Here is a 24,171-nt window from a genome sequence, read left to right on the forward strand (position 1 = left end):
AAACCTTCCCTAAAATTAATGTGAATTTGTAACATTTGTCTGCTCTTATATTTTGTGAATTCAAAATGATCCCGTTCTTGAGGCTACAAAATTCTACAGCTTCACCAATAGATTTCTAATATTTGTAATTGCTCAAGCTTTTATTCAAAAGAAAATGCCAGAACTCTTCAAGAGAAACCTATGATTTATGTTAGGAAAAGAAATTCAAAGTATAAATTATACAAAAGAATATCTAAAATTCTTAAAATATAAGAAGTCAACTTCAAGTTTATTTATAGCCTTGGAGTAATTTAGAGTTAGACGGTAGACAGACTAATTTTCCCATTCTAATAGATTCAATAAAATCTGTATTTTTATGCTGCAAATTTCAAGAGGATTATTTCCTCTAAGGTCAGGAAAAGTAGGCAATGATCAAATAGCTAAATAAAAAAGAAAATTCTTGGCCTTGCCTCACGGGAAATGTAAATGGCAGGTGCTGTTTGGATTTTGTGTTTCCCCAGGAATCTGTGAATTCTGCACGATGTAGGGGAGGAAAAACTTCCTTCTGCCCTCTTAGGCTCTGTATCTGGGCCTAAGAATTAAACTGACATAAGCCAGATTAACAGGAGAAAGCATATAAATTTTATTTAATATTTTGTGTGTAGATGAGAGTCTTCAGAAGAAAAACGAAGACCCAAAGAAGCCATTAGGCCCAAAAGCTTATATACATTTTTTAAACAAAGAATGATAAGTTATAAGGATGTGACAAGACAAAGGGGCTTGGGGTAGGGCAGTAAATTGAGATAGTGATTAAGAAATATTTGGGGGAAACTAACTGAAGATAAGGGTTATCTTAGTTGGTTTGTTTGTTCAGGTTGCAACTCCCATTTTGGTGTTCACTCTTAGTCTCTGGTGATAACAATGTTATTCTCTTCCTGGGACAGGGAAGGCACCTTTTTCATGGGCAATTTTATGACCCACTTTGAGGTTGAAAGGGGTAGATGAGAGAGCCCTTCCTGCATCTGCTGTTTCTCAGGTGCCTTCAGCTCAAAAAAAATCAATATACCAAAGAGGCATATTTTGGGGTGGCATGTCCCGAACCCCCTTGACATTAACATACTTCTAACACTGGATTTACTGTTTATAAAGTGCTTAGTGAATTGTAATAATTAGAAAAGTCAACCACAGAGGTTAGTTGCAGTAAGCACATCAGGAATGAGAGATTTGCCTTTGTAAGCTCTGCCTGTGAGTCCCATGTGCTAACGTGTGTCTAAGCAGCGGGAAGAAGAAAAGGAGAACATTTGTCGAGTGACACCAGGTAGCATCGCACTCATCTATGAGGAGACTCGCAGTTTGTTGATCATTTTCCTCAAGGATAATTTAAATACTTATTGTATTTTCACTTTCTTATATGTGGTAGTTTGAAATGGTGCTTTATTTTCCTGTTTAAAGAAATGAATGCAATGTAAATACAGTCAATTCTCATTGTTCACAGTAGTTGTATTCTCTAAAGTTGCCCTGAAGACTGAATTAGCAAATACTGAACCATTGCTTCCAGGGGAAATTCAGGGTTGGGCTCCTGTGAGCCTCTGGTCACTACATTTTTGTCAACCAATCAATACATAACCTCGCTTTATTTGCGTTTTTGTTTAAAAACATATTATCTGGTATGTATTGTTGCTACATTAACATTGACTTCCCAGTTGATAGCACTATATCTCGTGCCCAACAAAGCTTGTCTAACATGTGTGTTTTCTCCAGAAGGCACATCGCAGCTTTCTGGAGCTTGGGAACACTAGACAGCACCTCAGCACTACGCTTGGGAGAGCAGCAGTTTAAACAGCAAACTCATCCTAAAAAAGTACAAAAATGCAAAGCATGGCACTAAGTAGTTTGTGAAAGACACACTTGTTTACAGAGTGAAGCTGAAACAAGAAAGCAGAGCATTGCCCTGTTCAACCTTAGCTGGGATTGTGAGCATCAGGTGACGCCAGTTTTTTGCCCTGCTGCACATGTCCATGAATGGGGGTACAAATAAATTTTAGTGAGTAGGCAAATTTGCAAATACACAATCTACCAGTAATGAAGGATTGGCTGTACCTGTTAACTGGTAATACTTTAAAAAATATGTGTATTTCTTTTTAAGAAAGTCTTCTATCTAAAATCTCAGTGAATAAAGCTCAGGTTTATGGTGTTTTCATTTCCTCCCTTCTTTCCTCCCTCCCTTCTTCTCTCCTTCCTTCTTTTCTTCTTTCCTATGTAGTTTTATGGTAGCATACAGTGGTGTATCTTTCTATCATATGATACCATTAAAATTTGTTTGTTTTTTTTTAACTCATCCACTCTCTATTTGTTTTGCACTAACCAACTTGTTTTCTCAAAAAATTGTATTCTGAGAAATAAAATTCCTTGCTGATACATACTGCAGCAATTCACAGGTAAATTATGATATCATGGACAATAAATTTAATTTTTTAAACTTATTATGATCCATTTAGTCTTATATTTTGACAAGTTTAAAAAGATGTGTGGCCAAATAAAACGTATCTCTGGGGCACTGGCAAGCAGCGTCTGCTTAATACAGCCCCAGATCAGCTGCTCAGCATTTAAGAATAGGGAGATTTCATTAAAATGTTAGACTTCTGGCCTTTCTTGAAAATTGAATGTGTGAATAACACCAGAATTGCTGCATAGCTTCAGTTTGCTACAGGTGGATAGAGGCTACCTCCCTTATGCTCGTAATACATCCGAAACACTCTGCATTGTTTCTCCACTATCAGGACCAAATTTTAAGCCAGTAATTTAACATCTTTTCCCTGTTGATTTTTTAATCAGGGAGAATATGGTCTCTGTTACCCATATCTCTATCAAAAGTGAGAAAGTGAAAGATGGATCAATGGTTTTCACGACAAGCCAGCATCACTGATTTGTATGAACTGCTTGTCCCTTCTGAGCATTGAAGTTATGACTTCTAATTTCAGGAGCTCCCAATTATTTTAGCCCTGTCAGAGCCAGTTCTCTACACAAGTGGTAGGAGCATTGCTCATTTATGGAAATGAATTAATTCAGCCTGCTCACCAGGGCCTCAGTGGGTGTGCGGGTGTCATGAAGTAATGGATGGCACCCAGGTTCACAGTGAATCAGAGTCCCTCCAGTGCCCACGTCGCTGAGGTGTGTTGACGACCGGACCACAGAGTCCCATTTAGTGCTTTACCAGACAGGACCCAACTGCCCTAGCGGAGAGCAGAGAGCACATTATGTCACAACGTGTGTGCACTCTGAGCTTTATTAATCCTATTTTATGGTTGAGGTAAAAGATTCACCCAAAGGTGTGTGAAATCAAACCAAAAATAAAGTGAGGCCGTAATGTACTACATCCTACGCATAAACTCAAAACACACTAAGCATATGTCCTCATTTCTTGCAAGTAAGTGCAAATCATTTGTACCAACTCATTTGGCTTTCAGAAAAGTACAGAAAGTAAAATAAATAAAAATGACAGTCTTTACTGGTCACTTAGTGCATATTGCTACTTGTCCAGGGAACTTTGTGGAAGTTGTTGGGAAAGTGTATATTGTTTGGAAAAATATTGGCTTAACGTTTTTAGAGTAATGTTATTTTTTAAAGTATGGGTTTGAATGAAATAGAGCATTACAATGTGGGATAGTTAAAGAAGTAGCAAACAGATTGTTTCTAAAAATTGGGGTAGTGCAAATAATTGAATCCAAATATTTAGCATATTTCAAAGAGGAATTTTTGAGATTTTGTTTCTGTTTTTAGGGTAGCTTCAATTCCATTAAAAGTCCTGATACTTTTGTGGTATTGGATTTGGCATACCATTGGGGGGAACTTTGACTAAATATTCATCTGAAATTCTTCAGTCACTACAGAAGCCTTCACTACTTCAAAATTCTGGGTAGCAGCAATGCATCATCAGGAAGCCGTGCATTCTTTAACGACAGTTATCTTCTGAATTCCGGCTTGATGGACCTTTGTCGACACTATTAGACCCTCAGCTTCTCTGAGGCGAGGTCTTTGCTGTCTCTGCCTCTGCACTGTCTTCCACCCCTTCCACTGTCCCACCTCAACACAGGTGTCATCTTTCTAAGAGGCAAGTCTGAACATGTGCCTTCCCCTTAGGACACCATCATCACCCACATAGACTCGTATCTTCCATATGGAGCACTGGGTCCTTCATCTTCCAATTCTAGCCCAGCCCATAACCCATGAACCTTAGATATTAAAATCATATAGAACTACTGAACTCTTTAAAGCAATGGAATATGCTGCTCCCTCATCTGTCTGGATTTCTCATTCAATCTTAATTCTCTTTTTTAACAGGAGAGCGCGTCTATTAGTTCTTTCTTAAAACTCAGCCCTTTACCTCAATGGCCCCACATTCTTGGCACAATACTATGGGTGTAGAAGGTATTTCAGTGAATGCTAGTTGGTATCAGACATTTGATAATAATTTCTAAGATGTTCTTTAAAGGATGTTTTTGCAGATCTATGGAATAACCCTTGCCAACATTTCTAAGATTTTTTATTTGTTTGTTTGGTCAAATCTTTGATTTTTTTCCCCTTTTCTTTTCTAAGATACAGCAAGGGAATTTTCTGTAGAGGGTGTTTTAGAATATAGTGTATCCAAAATATAGTGAGGCCAACAGGTGTGTTTTCAAATATAGTATATTCATAGGAAATTTAAGATATAGTAAGGCCAACATATCAGGAAACAACTGTCATTGAAAAGATAGTTTATTACTCACAATTCCCAAGAGGAAGGGGCACGTCACGCCATGGGGGTGTTGGTGGAATCACCAGGGTCAGTCAAGAGGCAGAGGGAGAAGAGAGAGGATGGGCAGGAGCCTTTATTATGATTTCTTCAGGAAGGAATGGGTGAGGCAGGTAAGCAGGTTTAGGATTGGCTAGTTTACATAATTTCAGCAGGCTCTGGGGCACAGGGTCTGTCCCCAGTTGTCTGGTACATGACCCTGGGGTGATTAGGGCAGGTAGATAGTGGCCTGGAGGGTGACAGCCTGAGGGAGGAGATAGCTGGGCTGTGGGCTTTGGATTGGTTGGTTTGTATTTGGAAAGTGTGCTTGTAGGAATTGGCTAACCCTGGGGGGGAAGTCCATCCAGGTGTCAGAGCATCAGAATACAAAAAGTAAAAGATATGGTTAATTCAGAGGGGAAAGTAGAAGCAAGCCAGGGCAGCTTCGAGAAATGGCCCAAGTGTTTGACAGTCCCCCACCCCCCTCTGTGTCCACAATTCCCTCTTTACTGATGTGGATAATTTACCTTTTCCTCAGTATTATATAAATTACCATGAAAACAGTGCTCAAAACTAGTCTCTAAATCAAATTGCCATCCTTTAGCCTACATACTATTGAAATTTGACCCCAACACTGACAATAATGTTTTAAATGGAACTAGAAACAGAAGTTTAACTGAATAGAGATAAAAATAATATCTAAAATAAATGTTAGGAATAATTTCTCTCAGAAGACATTCTGGGGAGTTTCTTGATGTCAGATTCCTTTCCTCATCTGTGGAATATTTACTCAGGATTTATAATTCTAGATAGTCTTTTCCGAGGCAGAAAAATAGATTGTGTATGGTCAAAAGCTGTAGAGCTATTTTCAGTAAACAGCAATATTATCACAGAGAAGGCAAGTCTAATTTGTTTGACTTTTCGATTTACAAAAATAAATAAAAATAGCTTCCACATGGATTTCCTACAAAGAGATTTTATGCTAATTTTCAGAAATTGCCTATTATCTCTGCATTATCAGATGTATTAGAGCTATAACCCTGCTCAGAAGTGGATCACTCTGATTTTCTGATGTTCTGTAGCATGTGTGTGTATGTGTGTGTGAATGACCGTTTTGGGGGGAGCAGGGAGAACCTCAGTTTTTTTGTCCTTCGATGTTGAATAATATAATTTCCAAAAATTACTAATATTTCTTTGTGTCTTATTCAAGTGGGCTAACCACAAGATTAGCCAATCATGACTCATCATATATTATAGTTTTTTATGAAATAATCCAGTAATAAAAAATATATAGGAGCAAGCCTCTCATGATTCTTTATAGAATATTCTAGAATATCAATAAATATTTACTCAAGTTAGTGTAAAATTACTTTGTTAAAAGGTGTTTAAAACTTAGTAACTTTAATCTTTGAATAGGCAAGTTTCTCTTAGATGCATTGAATTAAAAGGAAAATATGTATTTTGTATTTGAACTCATGCTAGAGTTAAATGTTTTAGTCTTTGATTTATGAACAAATAACTGCAGTATGAGTATAATGGCAGCATTTCATGTTTTAATCTATTTATTCATATCAGAAACCCACAGTTGTAATATTTATATAAATGCATGCCATTAAATCATGTAAGTCTGTACTCTAAGAGAGTAAACTGCATTGCACCAGGTATGGTTTTGAAGGAAAATATAAACAGTGGAATTCTCCTTTTGCTTTGTTGTCTCAAATATCAATTATGTTTAGGTCAGTTTAAGAAGTGTTTATTGTGCCAGAAATACAAAGCGGAACAATCTAGAGTTTGTACCTTAGGAAAGCTTAAAGTCCACAGAGGAAATTAGACTCATAAAGAGAGAATTTGAACATAAGAGGAGAAGTGATATGATACAAGTGTGCAAGGATGCCACGGAACAATAGGTGTGAGCTGTTTCATCAGGAAAGCTTTTCTAGTAGGTGAGGTTGATCTGAAACTTGGAGGATGCCTAAAACTAGATTTAAAAAATGTATAGCTGTTTGTTGAAGGAAGTGAGCACAGCACGAGGAACAGCCCTAGGTGAAGTTAGCAAGGGATTCAGTGGGTTTACTATCAGTAGCACATAAAGAGAAAGATGGCACCAAAATGTAAAGCTGTCGGGGAAGGCAAGATTCTGTCACTGAGAGTCTTGAAGACCATGCTGAAGAGCTTTGCAGCAAAAAGGTTTATTTCAGACAGATCTTTCTAGCTTCTGTGTGGAGGATAGATTTAATGGAAATAAGGCTGGAGGATGGGAATTGTCCATTAACAAACAATGTTAATGCAGTAGACAGTATGTGAGATGGTGGTAGCCTGGTGGCAGCGCGTATAAAAAGTAAGCTAAAGTGCTTAGCTTTAGAAGTACTAAATTTCACAGGACTTGGAAATGACTGAATGCGGTTGAGCAAGAAAGGGAGGAGCTGAAGAAAGTCCCAGATCTCTGTCTTGAGTAACTGGATAATGGATACAAGACCAGGAGCAGTAGGGCCCAGAGAAAGAATTATGTATTGGATAAGTAGAGTTAGATACACCTGTGGATCCAATGGATCCGTCTTTCAGGCAATTGGATACTGGAGTTCAAATTTCATGGAGAAATGAAATCAGACTCCTCTGATATTGTTGTTGTTCTATCATGAGTTATTGAGCAGTGAATGGTAAGCAACACATTTTAAGGAGAAATATTGCACAAAATGTGAGATGCTGACCTTCATGAAAGAGCCTTTAGGTTTTTGTTTTGTTTTATTTTTCCCAAAGTAGAAGTGATTTTTTGAGTCTATCTCTAGATCATTTTTTAAAGGATTTGGAGAAGGCTCATTTGCTGCTATTACTCTAAATTAGCTGTTATTGACATTTTGGAATCTATTTGAACTATTTAGGTTTAAACCACAGATACACTGAAAGAAAAGGCAGTGTGTTAGAAGGGACAAATTGATCATATCAAAAGAGTGTGCAGGTGAGATGAGATAGACAGTGCTGCACCAGAGTTAATGTCTGTCAATTAAATAATACCAAGTCAGTTAGTAATAATGGAATGAATTTTTCCCCACCACCACCACAAAAAAATAACATGATGTTACCATTCTTTTTCTCTGACAATTGAAACGTTGGCTACATTATTAGTTGTGGCACCAAGGTAGATCAGAGTGATTCTCGATATTTCCAATCTAGTGATCCTAATTTTTAATGAAAAAGTAATAGTGTTTATTATACTTTAATCCAAGTTTTTGAAATATGAGTAACAACACGCAATCATTCAACAAATGCTTAATGAGTATTGACAGTTTCTCAGGCACTGTTCTAAGTACTGGGCTTCAGGATGGAGCAAAACTGTCTCTGATGAATACATTCTCAGAGTAGGAGACATGCTGTAAATATATAAGCATATAAATACATCAGGTAGAGATAACTGCTGTGAAGAAGAATAGAGGTGAGTGAGTAGTAGAGAGTGAAGACAGCAGGCATGCTATTTTGTAAAGAATGGTCAATGTATCCAAAATATTGACATCTGACTTAGAAAGAAGAAGATATAGATTTGCATTTATGTAAAATTTGCAAAATTAAGCAAATTCCACCTTGGAGTATTTTTAAACTTTAATTTCAGAGATATGTTTCAAACTGTTGAAAGTGAGTAATATGTAATGTTACATAAAGTATGTAATATTAGATTCCATACTAACTTGTTGATACACATCTTTACCAACATCTTTAATTGAGCAATGTCACTTTAGAAATTTAAAATAAGAAAATAATTGTGAAAGAATCTCACCACGAGAATGTTCACTATAGAAATGTTTGAATTTATGGAAAACTACAAATAACTTAGATGTACAAAATAGGGAATTATTTTAAAAATGGAAGCACATATGTACAATGGAATACTGTGTAGGAAAAATATTTAATAACAGGAAAAAATACTTGAATAATATATGTAGAGAGAAAAATGTTAACAGTATTTTGACATCTATGTAATATACTTGTAAATAATTTAAATTGTCTTTTTTTGCTTTCTTACATGATTTAAATTTTTTACAGGAGGCATATATTAACTTTATGATAAAGCAAAAAATAATTTAAAATATTAAGTGCTATGCATTACCACTTAAATAAATATTAACAATCACTTCAGTGTACTTAAGTGGTAATCAGTAATCATTTAAATAAATATTAACAATTATTATTACTGCTCTTAAAAAGTCACTGTTTCTGCAAAAACATTTGATTAAAATTAAAAGAGCTTCAAAATCATACCAAATGCTGGTGAAATAGATTACTAAGAAACATAAGTAATCTATTTGTGTGGAAGAATATATCATACAGATGAATTAAAGCGATAGTTATTTGTAGAAAATTTATTGTGTGTTTTTTAACAAGCAAAGTGAAAGAAAAGAAAAACACTTCTCAATACCATTCTATACTAAAGAAATGGGGGCTCCTTGGAAGAACAGCTAATTCTATCTAGGTCTAGGGCAGGGAGAATGCAAAATGAGCTTTGAGCATCCTGTAGTTCGAGAGAGAGAGAGAGAGAGAGAGAGAGAGAGAGAGAGAGAGAGAGGAAGAAGGGGGAGGGAGGGAGAGGAGGAGGAGGAGAGGAAACGTCAAAGGGACACGGGAGCCAACTTAAAAGTGCCCCCAATGGCCAAAACTGGATCAATTTGAATAACGATGAGATTGGACTAACCCAAAGAATAAAATAAACACGCAGGCTCCCATGTTGATGTAAATGATTGGATGAATGGATAAATAGAATAAATCTTCCTTACAGAGATTCCAAATAATATATGTGGATACTCCCCCGGGGCCTCACTTCCACAGAGTACAGAAAGGAAAAAATAATAACTTTCCAGTGAAGGAACTTGCAGACATCACCTTAACCAAAATCCCTAGTGGGAAGTCATGTTGAAATCGTGCTTCCCCTGAAAGGAAGTAATGGAAGGGACACCACAACTCTGCAGTGTTCTTCTCAAACACACCACCAGTCTCGTCCTAGGAAAACTTCAGGCAAGGAAAATGTATATAATGTTCAGTAAGAAAAACCAAACACAAAACTGTATAGAGTATGATCCCCATGTGTATCTGTGTACATACATACACATTCTGTATATGCCACTTAAAATGATCAGAAACGTATATTATTAGAGGTTATTTCAGGAAAATGGAATTATGTCCTTTTAATTTTCTTCTTTAAACTTTCCTGTTGTTCTCAGATCTTCTACAAGTGAAACATTTTTGTGAGAAAAGAGGATCAAAAGTAATTCCTAAGTACTTATTTGTTTACTTTGAGGTTCTATATTCAAATACGTTTTATTTTTTCAAATAAATAGGATAAATAAGTTTCAAATTATATATATTCTTATTTTATATAAATACCTTAGTACATGAAGGTCAATAAAACATATTAATTAGCTAAAACATACAATTTTCCTACATTATAAATATTACATTACCCAAAACATAAGCTATCATTGTACATTATGTACAACCATAACTAAATGAAGTGACATTCTCCTCTCTGTCTCCCGCCTCTCTCTCTCTAAATACACACACACACAAACACACACACACACATGCAGATATAATAATGTATGGATTATTCCATTATTCCATATGATAGATAAATACATAAAATCTAAATGCATAAATGCATACAAGGATATGCACCAACCTATTACCAGTTAATAACATATAGATAGGTAGATAAATGCATGCATAATATCTAAATCTATGCATAAATTCATAGAAGGATATGAACCAACCTATTAACCATTAACATTGGTGATTTCTTGTGTTTGGGCTTCACTTTCTGCATTCTATTTTTCTGTGTTGTTTAACTTCTTCTTAACAATAAACATATATTCCATTTGTAGTAAAAAATAGATCAAAGGTATTTTTTAAAATATTAAAATTTAGATGATAAACAGTTCTTCAAAATACCTTATCTGAATATCTCCAAATTCAGAAAGTAAAGACTAAATAACAACGAAATTTAAAAAAAAAACAAGCCTTCTTTACCATGATGATTTGATGAATTGGGCACATTACCAGCTCTCTGAGTTATTGTTAGAAACGAAATTGTGGAAACACTGTGATTTTGCATTCACTTTTTGACTAGCCATTATTGTTGTTCAGATTGCTTAAACAGTTCAACCATACATATTTAATCACTGCATAGAAAACTTAATTCTAGGGAGTGATAAGCAATCAGGGTAATAGGGGGGAAAAAAGGTGGCTTGTCCCAAAATAAGCACAACATATTATTAGATGTCAAATGAAATTTTAATGTATTTTTGTAGGAAATGGAACTAAACTCTGATGGATTTTACAATATCCCAGGCTCTCTTAAAAGTGTATTTATGTATAAATTATATATCAGAGATGACTTCTAGGAATTTTATAAGTTCACAGCCAATTCTGAGTTCACAGCCACATGCTGATGGTGTGCAAGCATTTAACCCATTCATGGAGCAACAGATTTCACAATGTGGGAGATCTGGCCTGCAAAGTATGTTATCAGTTTCTCTGACCACTGACCACTAACCATTTGTAAGATGAGGCCTGGTCCTCATGAATAGCATTCTTTCACGTTTTTGTTAGTATGCTAGGACTGTCTGAAGAAATAAACCATACTCATTCTTCCTGTCACTTCTTCCATCGCCCTAAAAGTAAGAAAGAAAGGCATGAACATTTGCATAAATCACTATTCTGTACCTGCAGCTGAATGTAGATTTTGATTTAGGAGAAAACATAGGAGAGGTGAATTCTTTCCTCTATCTAAGCTCAAGGAACATTTACTTCCTGAGAGATGAATGGGGAATATTTTATGTCAATTAATATATATTGAAGGTGTATAAAACAATGATGTGTCTATTATTCAACTGTCACCAGTAAGAAATAGACTGCAAAATTACTTTCTAGAGTTCAGAATTTACTCCTTCCTTCTGACTTTTCATTTATGCACTTTTCAAGACAAAAAGTAATTTCTACCCACTGCTGGATTATAAATTCAACCTGGGATCTGATAATCAGATTCTACTTTTTCTCTCTTTTATCTCATCACAGATGATAAAGATAGTACAATTGGAATTCAGCTGTGACAGTATAGATGATTAAGCTAAAGTCTAATTGGCTTTTGCAGTGTTAGCAGAAGCCAACATTTAGTGGCTGATTTTTTCCCCCGTGGTAAAATAAACCTCTGTGATTCACAGTCTCAGAGAACAGAATTCTGTTGATTAAGAAAGTCTTTTTATGGCTATAGAAAGTCTTATAGTAAAGAATTGACTATAAGAATTAAAAAAATTCAAAGTTGTATTTTTATTTCTGAACTGAAATGCAACAATTCTCTAAACTGTTATTTAAAAGCATAAATATTTGAGATAATAGGATAAATATTTTTTAAAACATTCAAAGTCCATTGCCAATTTGAAGGGAAAACAGATTTACTTTTTTTTTTTTAATTTTTTGTTTATTGCAGTAACATTGGTTTATAACATTGTAAAAATTTCAGGTGTACATCATTGTACTTCTATTTCTGCATAGATTACATCATGTTCACCACCAAAATACTAATTACAACCCATCACCACACACATGTACCGAATTATCCCTTTCCCCCTCCTCCCTCCCCCCTTCCCCTCTTAAGTAATGTTTGAAATAGCTGTATTCATGACAATTCACTTTATAGAGTCCGGTAAGAGCAAAACCTGTAATGGCAAGTAGTGCACAATAACAGGGTGGTTGTGGCTATGGTAGCTGTGCACCTGCACTGAAGCTGTCATGAGGTAGCACACTCTCGTTACACGGAAACCGAAGTGTTCCCCACGGTGATTGAAGTAAACACATGCCAGAGAACTAGGACATGAGCTGAGAATATATTTCTCTGACAGGCTTTGAGCTTGCTATTCCCTTTCTCCGCTATCTCCCTGTGGAATTCTTGAGCAAGACCTTGACCCAGACTGAGAGACACGCTTCATCTGGGCTTGTAATTCTCAAGTCATTAGAGCTATCCAGTTTAACTAGGCTTTCTAGGATGTAAAATTAAAAGCTAAAAGAAATGGATTTTAAAAATATTTTTAATGACAAAGGACTAACTATGGTAACTCAGCTTCTATTTGTACTCAAAATTTGATCTAAATGATTACAATTCATCTTGGAGCCATTCCATGGATTGTAAACCCATTATCCAACGGTACACAATAAATAAGACCATCTCATTTTCCATTTCTGATATGAGTAAGTAGCAGTTATAAAACGAATCCCCAGCATCAACTGTTTCTGAGGATGATGACAAAGTTTATATAATTTCATGTCTTCAATGAAATTTCCTAAAATAAAATTAGAACTTTTATAATCATAGTATAGGCTAGACATTTGTGCTTCTATCGCATGTATGGGTGAGGATGTCTTTGTTCAGTGTCATCAAAAACATGGGCAACCCGATTTTCCATTCCAAACGCAAGAGGATAGCAAAGACTTTGAGACAGACATGAGGCCCAGGAGCAAATGGAAAGAAGCTTCTTAAAGTTCAACTAGCTATAAACTCTGAGTCCTACCATAAAGTTTACTCAAAATGTAGTAGAATATATAAACCATTAGAAAAATGAGTATACCATCAAACCCTACATTCCAAGTGCTTTCATTTTCATGGCAAAGAAGAGCAAATTTGTGAGTAAAATGTATATTTGAAAATCATAAGAATTAGCCTCATTTAACAAGGAATATATTAAAATCTCATAATACCTCGTGGATTAAAAATTTTACTTCTTCCAAGTAACCTCTAGAATCCCAAGTTGAAACTGAAGCATACAAATCATTGATGGAATTTATGTTATTAGTATTACCATCGAAGTAAGATTTTATATTGACAGAGGTTTCTATGATCATTCTTTATGAATACTTCCTATACAGTCCACTTTAGGACACACAATAAACCAAATGAAGAAATAGAATAAGAACCCAGGACTCCAGATTTCTCACAAGTACACTTATTTCTCATTTATTCTGTGCAGACACCAGTTGGAAGTGGATCTATTTCACACGGGACGGCAACATACAATAACCGAACTAAAGTGTTATTTATTTCTTATTTTAGGGGCTGATGTTATCAACTTTGATGGCCATGTTGTGTTACCATATAGATTCAGGAACAAGAAGATGAAAACACTAAAAGATGTCATTGCCTTGAAATTTAAAACCACCGAAAGTGAAGGAGTAATCTTGCATGGAGAAGGACAGCAAGGGGATTACATTACTTTGGAACTGAAAAAAGCCAAGCTGGTCTTCAGTTTAAACCTCGGTACGTTCTGACTTTTGGCATCATTCTTTCAATTTATGAATATTTGTATTTGTAATGTTGTTTAACCCTTAAATTGTAAATTATAAAAAACCTCATATTATGCTGTCAATTAATTTTGAATTCATAGTGGTTGGTATATATTGATATACTTATTCATTAAAAAAATTTATTAAACATCTGTACTATGCATATATATACTAGCATGTTAGATACAGTGGTCAACAAATAGAAAGGTCCTTGAATTCGTGACATGTATAACCGAAATTTGTGGAGTTGGACAATATATCAATTATTATCATTTTAAAACAACTAAATCAAAATAAATGACTACAAATAATGATGAGAAGTATGAAATCAATTAAATAGGCTAATATGATAAAGGATACTGCAGAGTCAAGAGAGGTCATCATTAGAATACGTGTTGAGGAAAGTCCTCTCCGAGGAGAAGATATTCAAGCTGAGATCTGAGTAATGATCAAAACTAGCCATGAATATATCAGGGAGAGGAGCATTTCAAAGGCAGGAATCCCTAAAGACAAAGACCTGGCATGCTCAAGGAGCAGGAAGGAGGCTAGTGTGGATAGACTGGCGAGCAAGTGGGAGAGAACATGAAATCCGAAAGTTAGGGATTGTTCAAATCCTGTAAGATCGTGTAGAGCATGATAAAGGGTTCAGATATATATATATTTTTTAAGAATGAGAAGCTAGTGGTAGGCTTTAAACTATATTGCATCATGATATTTAAAAAGTTTACTGAGACTTCTGTAAGAGAAAATACTTGTATCAGTATGACAGTCAAAGCCAGACTTCGGCATAGTACAAGTGAGTGTCGGCACTGGCTTGCAGGAGGTGACTCTCAGTGGGGATGCAGAGAAACGTGTCTTCTTGCGAGATGATTTTAGTGGTAAATTCAGCATGATTTGTAGTGGATTGGGTATGGAGTAAGAAGGAAAGAGAATAAATAAAGGATAATTCCTAAAGTATGGGCTCGAGTTCCAAATGGACATTAGTGCCATTTTCAGAAGTAGAGAAAATTCTTTTCTCTATAGAATTTCGTCTAATAGAGGAATTATTAGTTTCCTCTAAAAGAGGAACTCTGGAAATCCGTTTGGACATGGTGAATTTTAGTTGCCTATTAGACATCAAAGTTGAGATTTCTGTGAGGGAGTTGCACATATGAGATGAGATGAGAAGGTGCTAAACGGAGACTGAGGAGAAGTGGACAGTGAATGGGAAGAAATAAGAACATGCGGTATCATAGAGATGAGGGAAAGAAAAGAGGTGGTCTGTGTTGAATTCACCTAAAACGTCACATAAGATGAAGACAGAAAGGTAAATATTGGCTTAGGCCACATAGAGGTTACTGTTGATTTACTCTCAGGGGAATAGAAAGGACAGTAGTTTTATTGTCATAGGTTAAGGAAAGGTGAGAGATGTGGAAATGAATGTTTCAAATATAAACAACTAGAAATGAAGGAATAAGGGAAATGAACTGTTGGCTGGAGAATAAGTTTGACTCAATGAAGGAGTTACTGCTTTGTTTTGGGTTTTGTTGTTTTTTGTAACTCTCTTGCTGGGCTAAAAGTTTCAGGATTTATGCAAAAATTGTTTGAAGAGCATCAGACAGTCTATAAATTCTTCTGTTGTAAAAATATGAGAACTTGGGGCTGGCCCCATGGTGTAGCGGTTAAGTGTGCGCGCTCTGCTCCTGGCGGCCCAGGTTCAGATCCCGGCGCGCACTGATGCACCCCTTGTCAAGCCATGCTGTGGTGGCGTCCCATATAAAGTAGAGGAAGATGGCACGGCTGTTAGCCCAGGGCCAGTCTTCCTCAGCAAAAAGAGGAGGATCGGCGTGGATGTTAGCTCAGGGCTGATCTTCCTCACACACACACAAAAAATTAAAACTCTACAAAAATTTAATAATCTAAAATATATTAATAACTAAAATGCACATGTTAAATGTATCCTAATAGAAAGCTACAAAACTAAAGATTAGAACACATTAACAGATCCTGTCCTTTGACTTACATATCAATCTAAATGGTCCAAGCATTCCTGAATACTGCTTGTGTCCCATATATTAAATTTGATGACTTTGAAAATCAGTATTATACTAAAAAATGCAATTTCAATTAGTTTTTTGTTGGTAATGCATGATACAGTGTCTACAAAGTTATACCCTTTATTATAAAACTTTTCTCATTCAAAATCTAATCTAATAGAAATAATAGCTTCTATAAGAATAAAAGAAGAAAATCATACAAAAAAGCTGGATCACTTAATTGTACAAAAATATTCAATTTTTTACATTAAAATAATCACAAAATTGAAAAAAAAACCCAAAACCTGGGAACATGTAAATGTCAAATACAGAAGTTTAATGTCATTCATGAACAAGAATTCATACCACTCTATAAGAATACCAAGACTTTAAGAGAAAATATAGGCATAAGACATAAAAGATAATTTACAGAAGAAAAATTATAGATAGTCTATAAATATGGAATGCTCAACCACAGTATCTATAAAAGACATACCCAATAAAATAACAAGATTCCAATTTTTGTCAAGTATTTAAACCAGTTTTAAAATAATATCAGTATTGGTAAGTATGTGACAGGATTCTTCGTACTGTTCTCTGCATCAGAAAATATTTTCAGGAAAACAGTTTGGCAGTATGTCTTTAGATATCTAAAAATTCCTTATAGATTTTAGTCCAACAATCATAAGGAAATAATGAGAAATGACGGCAGGATTTAAGTCTAGGAATGTACTTTGCAATATGAATTACAATGTCAAAAATTGAAAAAAAAACGCTAAACATATAGAACTGTGTTGATATGCATTTAAAGTGTCTGTGAATACTTTTAATTTTATGAGAAATACTATATACATTAAATGAAAACTGTAGTGTAAAAATATTATAAATAATATATGAATATTTTCATATTATATATTTATACATAAGTGTGTGTGTATATATATACACATTTATATATATAATAAAATGTATATATACGGAAAAAAATCTGGAAGGAAATAGATCAAACTATTTTTAGTGGTGGAATGAATGATTAACATTTTACAATTAATTCTTCATAGTATTCTCAACTTATAATAATGAATGTGTATTCATGTATTACTTGAGGAAAAAAGAACCTAGACCATTTTTGCAACAAGGTTCAATACAAGATAAGAAAGAGAGATGGGTGGAGGGATAGTAGAAAACAAAATATAAGTACTTTTTGAAAATATACACACACACGCACACACGCACACACACACTCAGAGCGATTGGATTATACGTAAGGATGTTTATTTTTTAAAACCTTCTCCTTTTGAAAAAAAAAATGAAACGTATAGAGTAGCCTTTTAAAAGACACCGTGCTTTATAAAGGTGTGACATTACTGTTCTGAAACTAGTAACTGATCATATGACCTCACAAAAAAGATCATTACCATTTCACTGGAAAGCAGTTTACTTTCAGTTTTATTGACTGACTGGAATTGACGACAGTCACGGAAATACATTCATTCAAATACCCACTGTCGCTCTTTAATGCCATTACCTAAACATCGGACATATCTAGCTGCTGCTCAGTCTTCTAAACATTTAAAGTAATAAAATTGAGTGTAGCCTTTCACTTAGATGCAGTCTTACTTTTCTTTCTCCCTCCCCTCCCCCACACATACATACACAATCTTGATCACAGTCACAAGCCCACATCAACATTTGATTTCATCACCAAAAGGGAAGAAAATTTGGTCTAGGAAAATTATAGAAAATGTCAGACACAGGCAACATGAGCATCTTAAATGTGAAAAAAAAAAAGGAAATAATTTAATGCTCCAGTCAATTGTGTATTTCTCTTGTTTCTGTTATGCTATTTATTCTGAAACCATATTATATTTTGATAGCATTTAGTTTTGCCTGACCATAAGAAGCAACACTTGATTAGACAAAAGAGAAAATGGCATAAAATATGTAAACAGTATCCAGAGATGACCTTAGTAAACATTTTGGATTCTCACAACCTCTCACGCTTATTATTTATAGTCTCGTTGCTGTGGAGACCTTCTTTGAAAACTAGATTAATGTTATGTATATATTTTTGCAGGTTTTTATTTTAAAGTATAACTTGAGTAACCTCATTTTTTTCTTTTTAAAGGAGCAGACGTTTTTCCACCTTTAATAACTTTTATGTGTTTTGAATATAAAGATTTTTTAAGGGGCCAGCCTGGTGGCACAGCGGTTAAGTGCGTGCACTCCGCTTAGGTGGCCCGGGTTCACATGTTCAGATCCCGGTCGCGGACCCATGCACCCCTTGTCAAGCCATGATGCGGCGGGGTCCCATATAAAGTAAAGGAAGATGGGCACGGATGTTAGCCCAGGGCCAATCTTCCTCAGCAAAAAAAAAAAAAAAAAAAAAGAGGAGGATTGGCATCAGATGTTAGTCAGGGCTAGTCTTCCTCAAACAAAAAGAGAAATATTTAAGTATACTTCCATGACGGTTTCCCCATGTTGACTTCAATAGGCAGAGCTTTAGTGGAACGTCAGCTGGTAGCGTTGTAAATGAGCTTCTGCTGCTACACGGAGTCAGCCCTGGCGTCATTGCCTTGTTTCTCTTCCACTCCTGTGACTCAGGAAGCAACCAGCTTGGCCCCATCTATGGCCACACGTCCGTGATGACAGGGAGTCTGCTGGATGATCACCACTGGCACTCTGTGGTCATTGAGCGCCAGGGCCGGAGCATTAACCTCACCCTGGACAGGAGCATGCAGCACTTCCGCACCAATGGAGAGTTCGACTACCTGGACTTGGACTATGAGGTAAACTTGAGCACGTATACACTGTGACAGATGTTGAGTGGCTGCCACAGTCTCCTCCTGTATTGTTGTATCATCGTTAATCGCATACCTTCCTACACAGTTTCATTTTATTCTCCAAAGAAAAATTAACTTACAAGTTAAAACCTGATTTATTAAGATGTGTCATTTTGTTCATTTCTAAATTTTTAATTGTGAGCATTTGAAATATTTTTAAAAGCTTAGTACCAAAGTAATAGTTCGAAAAGAGGGGCCATTTGTCATGTCATCAGGGCCATTTAATAAATCCAGAATAAATATATTATAATTTTCCATTCATAGTTAATTATAATATAAATTCCCTATTCTTCTTGAGGATGTACAGAATATTACAAACACAGAGTTGCCTAATATGTATTACAAAATAATGAATAAGAAATCCTGAGTTCTGATTTATATTTTCATTTACAAATTCATGACTGTAACTAGTTCTTTGGACAAATTCTATTTTCACAGATATAACTATCATAAAAGAAATAAAGTAAAATATAGAATATTTTAGAGAGATTGTCCATAATTAAAAGAATGTATTTTACCTTCCAAATGATCAAAGATCAAAAAATAACCAGTGATTGTGTTGGTCCAGTAAAAACTATATATTCCCATATTATATGGGTAGGCATTTCAATTTTTTCAATAAATTATTTGGAGAGCAATCCAATTTTAAAACGCCCATCAAAAATGTTAATTATATATAGACATAAGAATTCTGTAAGAAGATGTTCATCACAGTGTTATATATACTAAGGGAAAAGGGGTAACACTAAATGAATGAAAAAAGTATAGCAGTAAAATAAATACATAGGATGAAATATTATTCAGCAAGAGGTTTCCAAACTTTCTTTCTTCATGGAACCCTTAGTGTCTTATTACTTTTTTCACAACCATCCTAGATCATTCTATAATAGGTAGATCCAAACAACTTGATAAATGTTTATGTTCTAACAACTTGGTAGCCATTTGAAAAAAAAAATACACAGAAAATAAAAGAAAAATTATATTTTTATTTCTTCTTAAAATAATAATAATCACTAAGGAGATGAGTGAACCTGCACTGAACAACTTCTCAGATTTTGGAATCAGATTTGACACTGCCCTCCTCATTTTCTGTTCCACTTTTACTTTCATGTGACACTGTTTTTATCACAGCAGTGGCAAAAGACCCAACTTCACAAAGACAGGACATCATCAAAAGCAATGTAGCAGGATATTGGAATGGTGAACTACCTCTAACCAGTGTTTCATATGATGTCCAGAAGGTATCAAGAATTGCTGTCAAGTATATTGTGGCACCCTATAAGTTTGCTGTGCCACCTCAGTGTACCCTGAAATTGTGTATATACATATATAAATCTATGTCTATACACACACATGTGTATGTGTGCTATCAATATCTATATATAAATTTTTAAGACTATGGAATATGCTCACCATAAAATAAGTGAAAAAGTCAAGGTTTATAGCTGTGTTTTCTATTTTCTTTATATGTTTAGTTTCTAAATTTTCTGCGAGGTGAATATATTACATATATTCCTAAATAGGAATTTAAAATAGATTAGGCTATATAAACCCTGATATGGGGACCTTATTAACATTAAAATAAATTTAAGATTATAGGGAAATAATTACTGCCCCCTCCCCCCAAAAAATCTCTTTAAAGCAAAATGATTATTGAAAGGTAAAGAATGTGAAAGTCCCAGAAATTTCTATCTTCTCTAAAGTAGTACAATTTTTAGGTGACTTATCTCCCACTGTATGAGAGAATTTAGAGATGAATTATTCATTCTCCATTAATAAACTTTGAAGTACCATAGAAAAGGTGAGAAATCCTGGAACATTAGCAATGGGCAAACACAATTCCAATGTTCAAAAAACAGAATTAAAACTTGGAGGTCATAGACCCTACTGAGTTTATGATGAAATCTATGAATGTTCATGCCCATACAATGCTTTCATACAGGGTCAGCAGTTTCATGGATACTTTGAAGCTCATCGATATACAGTACCTTGTTTGAGAACCTCAGCTGTAGACTAAAATGCTTGAGACATATTTGTTAGAGAGAGACATTAGGAAGAAATTGAAATTTACTAAGAATCCAGATAGACTCAATTTATTTCTCTACTGCCTGTTCTCTCCTCTTAGATCCTGCAGTTAGTGACATAAGCTACAGCAAAAGTGGTTGGGCCCACTTTATATCTCTACACCTTTATCTTAATATAAAGGGATTATCTTTCTTTATTTGTTTAAAGAAAATTAGGAACTGTAGTAGAGTCAGTCTCAGTGTTTTTGCAAGTATCTCCTTGACTCACCCATCAGTAACTAGACTGGAACCTCAAAAAGAGCTTGTTTTGAATAGCAAAAGACTCCTATTATTCAGGAAATTCCAAGGATTTTGGGAGCTCTGTGCCTGGAACTGAGGACAAAGACCAAATATATTTGTTATACAGTAGTTCCATCATATAAACACAATAAATGTAAATAACCTCAAGAACGTATATGATAGTGAGTTCTGAGTAGTTATTAATTTTTTGTTCAATATAATTTGTTTAATGTAAGGCTTGTGTAATTTAATTTTTAATAATGGCTCTGCTTAACAATCAGTTCTCATGAGCCATATGAGCAGGATCCAGCACACCAATACTAGGGGTTAATTAAATAACACCTATCACCATTCCCAGAGATGTACATCATGAAAGAAGCAACAGAAAACAAATTTGCTCCTTTGATGTAACTTGATGTGGGCATTTTTTGTGGAAGACAGCGTAAGTTTGCCTCACTCACCTCTCTGTAGCCTGTTTACACCACATAGTGAGACATCCACCCTTTGCAGTCAAGCTTCTAGCTGCATGGTGAGCAGAGGAGGGTGCAGCAGTAGACAGATGCGCTACACTCCATCCTTCCTCCTCTCAGCCGGTGAAACCACAGGCAGGATGGCAGACTGGTGTTTGGCCTGGCTTCTCTCTCTTCTTCATCTGAATTCCAAGAGGTAGCCACTTGGATGTTATGCCCTTGCCTTTGTATTGCAGCTCTGCTGGGAAAGGAGAGGAACGACTCCCCCCTTGTCTGTTGCAGAACCTGACTAGGATTTTACAGGGAAATTGGTTAGGATTTTGGAGAGAATCAGTTGTGTGGGCTCAAACTGGAGCGAAAAGCCTAGGTTTGAATCCTTTTTTGCCCCTTACTGGTTGGGTGACACTGGACAAATCATGTTCTCCTTCTATAAAATGAATGTAATAGCACATTTCTCATAAGGTTATGTGAGGAGGCAACAGGAAGAAATAGAAATCGCCGTACATATCAGTGACAACTAATTAGCCTGCATATGACAGACGCGTGTTTATTCTCTTTCATACGAAGGAGCCTGTAGACAGGTAGCCCTGGCCTCAGACGGCAGCATCATGGTCATGAAGACCCCAGTCCACTTTTATCTTGCTGTGACTCCATCCCCACTGCAGATCACTCCAAGATGGCGACTCACATTCCATCTTGAATTCCAGCCAGTGGGAAGGAAGAGAGAGTGAAGAAGGTTTTGCCGCTTCCTCCCTTTAATTATAGTTCTTGGTCACACACAGCCCTTCCACTTAAATCCCGTGAGACCAAAACTTGCTTCAAAGAGGTTGGCAAATGCCATATATTGGCTGGGGAGCATCTGTGCAGCTGAAAGCAATTTTTTTTTCCTAAAGAAGCAGGGAGAAAGGATACTGTGAAGTATCTAGTAGTCTCTGCCACATATTGTAAATTCTTGGTAGCTAACAAAATGGTTAATGCAGTTATTTTTTAGAGCCAAGGTTGTCACTGAATGGCAATGTCATTAATAAGTCAATCATATGAGTCATATGAATATCTGATTATTAATTCAACAAGTGCAACAGTTTTTTACTATCAGATATTACAATATCAGAGAGTATTTTGTGGTCCAGCCACTTCGTTTTACTGATGAGAATACATAACCAGAAAGAAGACATGAGAGCCTAGTATCATATGATTAGTTAGGTTAGGAATTGGGATTTGAACCCACATCTCTTAGTTGTAAGGAATCTGATAAACTGAGGCTGTGATGCTTCATCAGGGCACCTTCCATAAGGTAGGACACGTGCCCAGGGTTGTTGAAAGTAGAGAAACATAAGGAGTGTTTGAATCATCATCACAAAGGAAAATGAAAGTCCCAAAATAAAGAAACTACGCATGCAAAAAAGGAATAAAACAATACATTTAGGGGCTTGCCCCGTGGCTTAGCGGTTAAGTGTGCGCGCTCCGCTACTGGCGGCCGGGGTTCGGATCCAGACGCACACTGACGCACAGCTTGTCCGGCCATGCTGAGGCGGCGCCCCACAAACAGCAACTAGAAGGATGTGCAACTATGACATACAACTATCTACTGGGGCTTTGGGGGGAAAAAGGGGAAAAAAGGAGGAGGATTGGCAATAGATGTTAGCTCAGGGCCGGTCTTCCTCAGCAAAAAGAGGAGGACTAGCATGGATGTTAGCTCAGGGCTGATCTTCCTCACAAAAACAAAACAAAACAAAACAATACTTTAAAACTAGTATTTAGTAATATTATTCAAAATGGCAAGCTGCATGTCATTAAGCATAGAAGATTTTATTACTGTCAGCTGGGGAAATAATTGATAAAATAAACTGTGGACAGGAAATACAGCACTCCATTAAGTATCGATAATTCTTACCATTGCTATTAGTGACACCTATATAGTACCTAGTAAGTTCAGTTCAGTGCCATTTGAAAATATCTTCCTCAATAATTCTACTGTCGTAAATTACTCTCTATAGCTACCTCATTCCTTTTTATATATTCATTCTCAGTTTTCCTCTTTTATTCCTATATATAAACTCTATGGGAAATGATATATATTCAGCTAACCATTATTAATAAATTTAATTTAATTAAGTGAGATCTTTTGGGTTTTTTTTTTCTTTTGTGAGGAAGACCAATCCTGAGCTAACATCCGATGCCAATCCTCCTCTTTTTTTTTTTTGCTGAGGAAGACTGGCCCTGGGCTAACATCCATGCCCACCTTCTTCTACTTTATATGGGACGCCGCCACAGCATGGCTTAACAAGCGGTGCATCAGTCCACGCCCGGGATCAGAACCGGCAAATCCCGGGCCTCAGCAGCAGAGTGTGCACACTGAACCGCTTGTGCCACAAGGCCGGCACCTTATGGTTTTTTATATTGTCTCATAAACCATCATTAATCTGTGCTTTTTTTTCTTTAAAACTAATTAAGCATTTAAAATGCCATGAC

At 35.8% G+C, this 24,171-nt stretch overlaps 1 protein-coding gene across 1 annotated transcript in view; it reads left to right on the forward strand.

The window, feature by feature from the left end:
• Positions 1 to 24,171, forward strand: part of CNTNAP2 (contactin associated protein 2) — a 1,356,851-nt gene that overhangs the window by 282,198 nt on the left and 1,050,482 nt on the right. The window contains exons 5-6 of the mRNA XM_014787667.2: positions 13,839 to 14,042; positions 18,688 to 18,872. Coding sequence (XP_014643153.2) covers positions 13,839 to 14,042; positions 18,688 to 18,872 — 389 coding nt within the window. The remainder of the gene's footprint in view (positions 1 to 13,838; positions 14,043 to 18,687; positions 18,873 to 24,171) is intronic.

This window comes from Ceratotherium simum, chromosome 1, assembly GCF_057802395.1.
Source record: "Ceratotherium simum simum isolate JZ-2026a chromosome 1, ASM5780239v1, whole genome shotgun sequence".
NCBI lineage: Eukaryota > Metazoa > Chordata > Mammalia > Perissodactyla > Rhinocerotidae > Ceratotherium > Ceratotherium simum.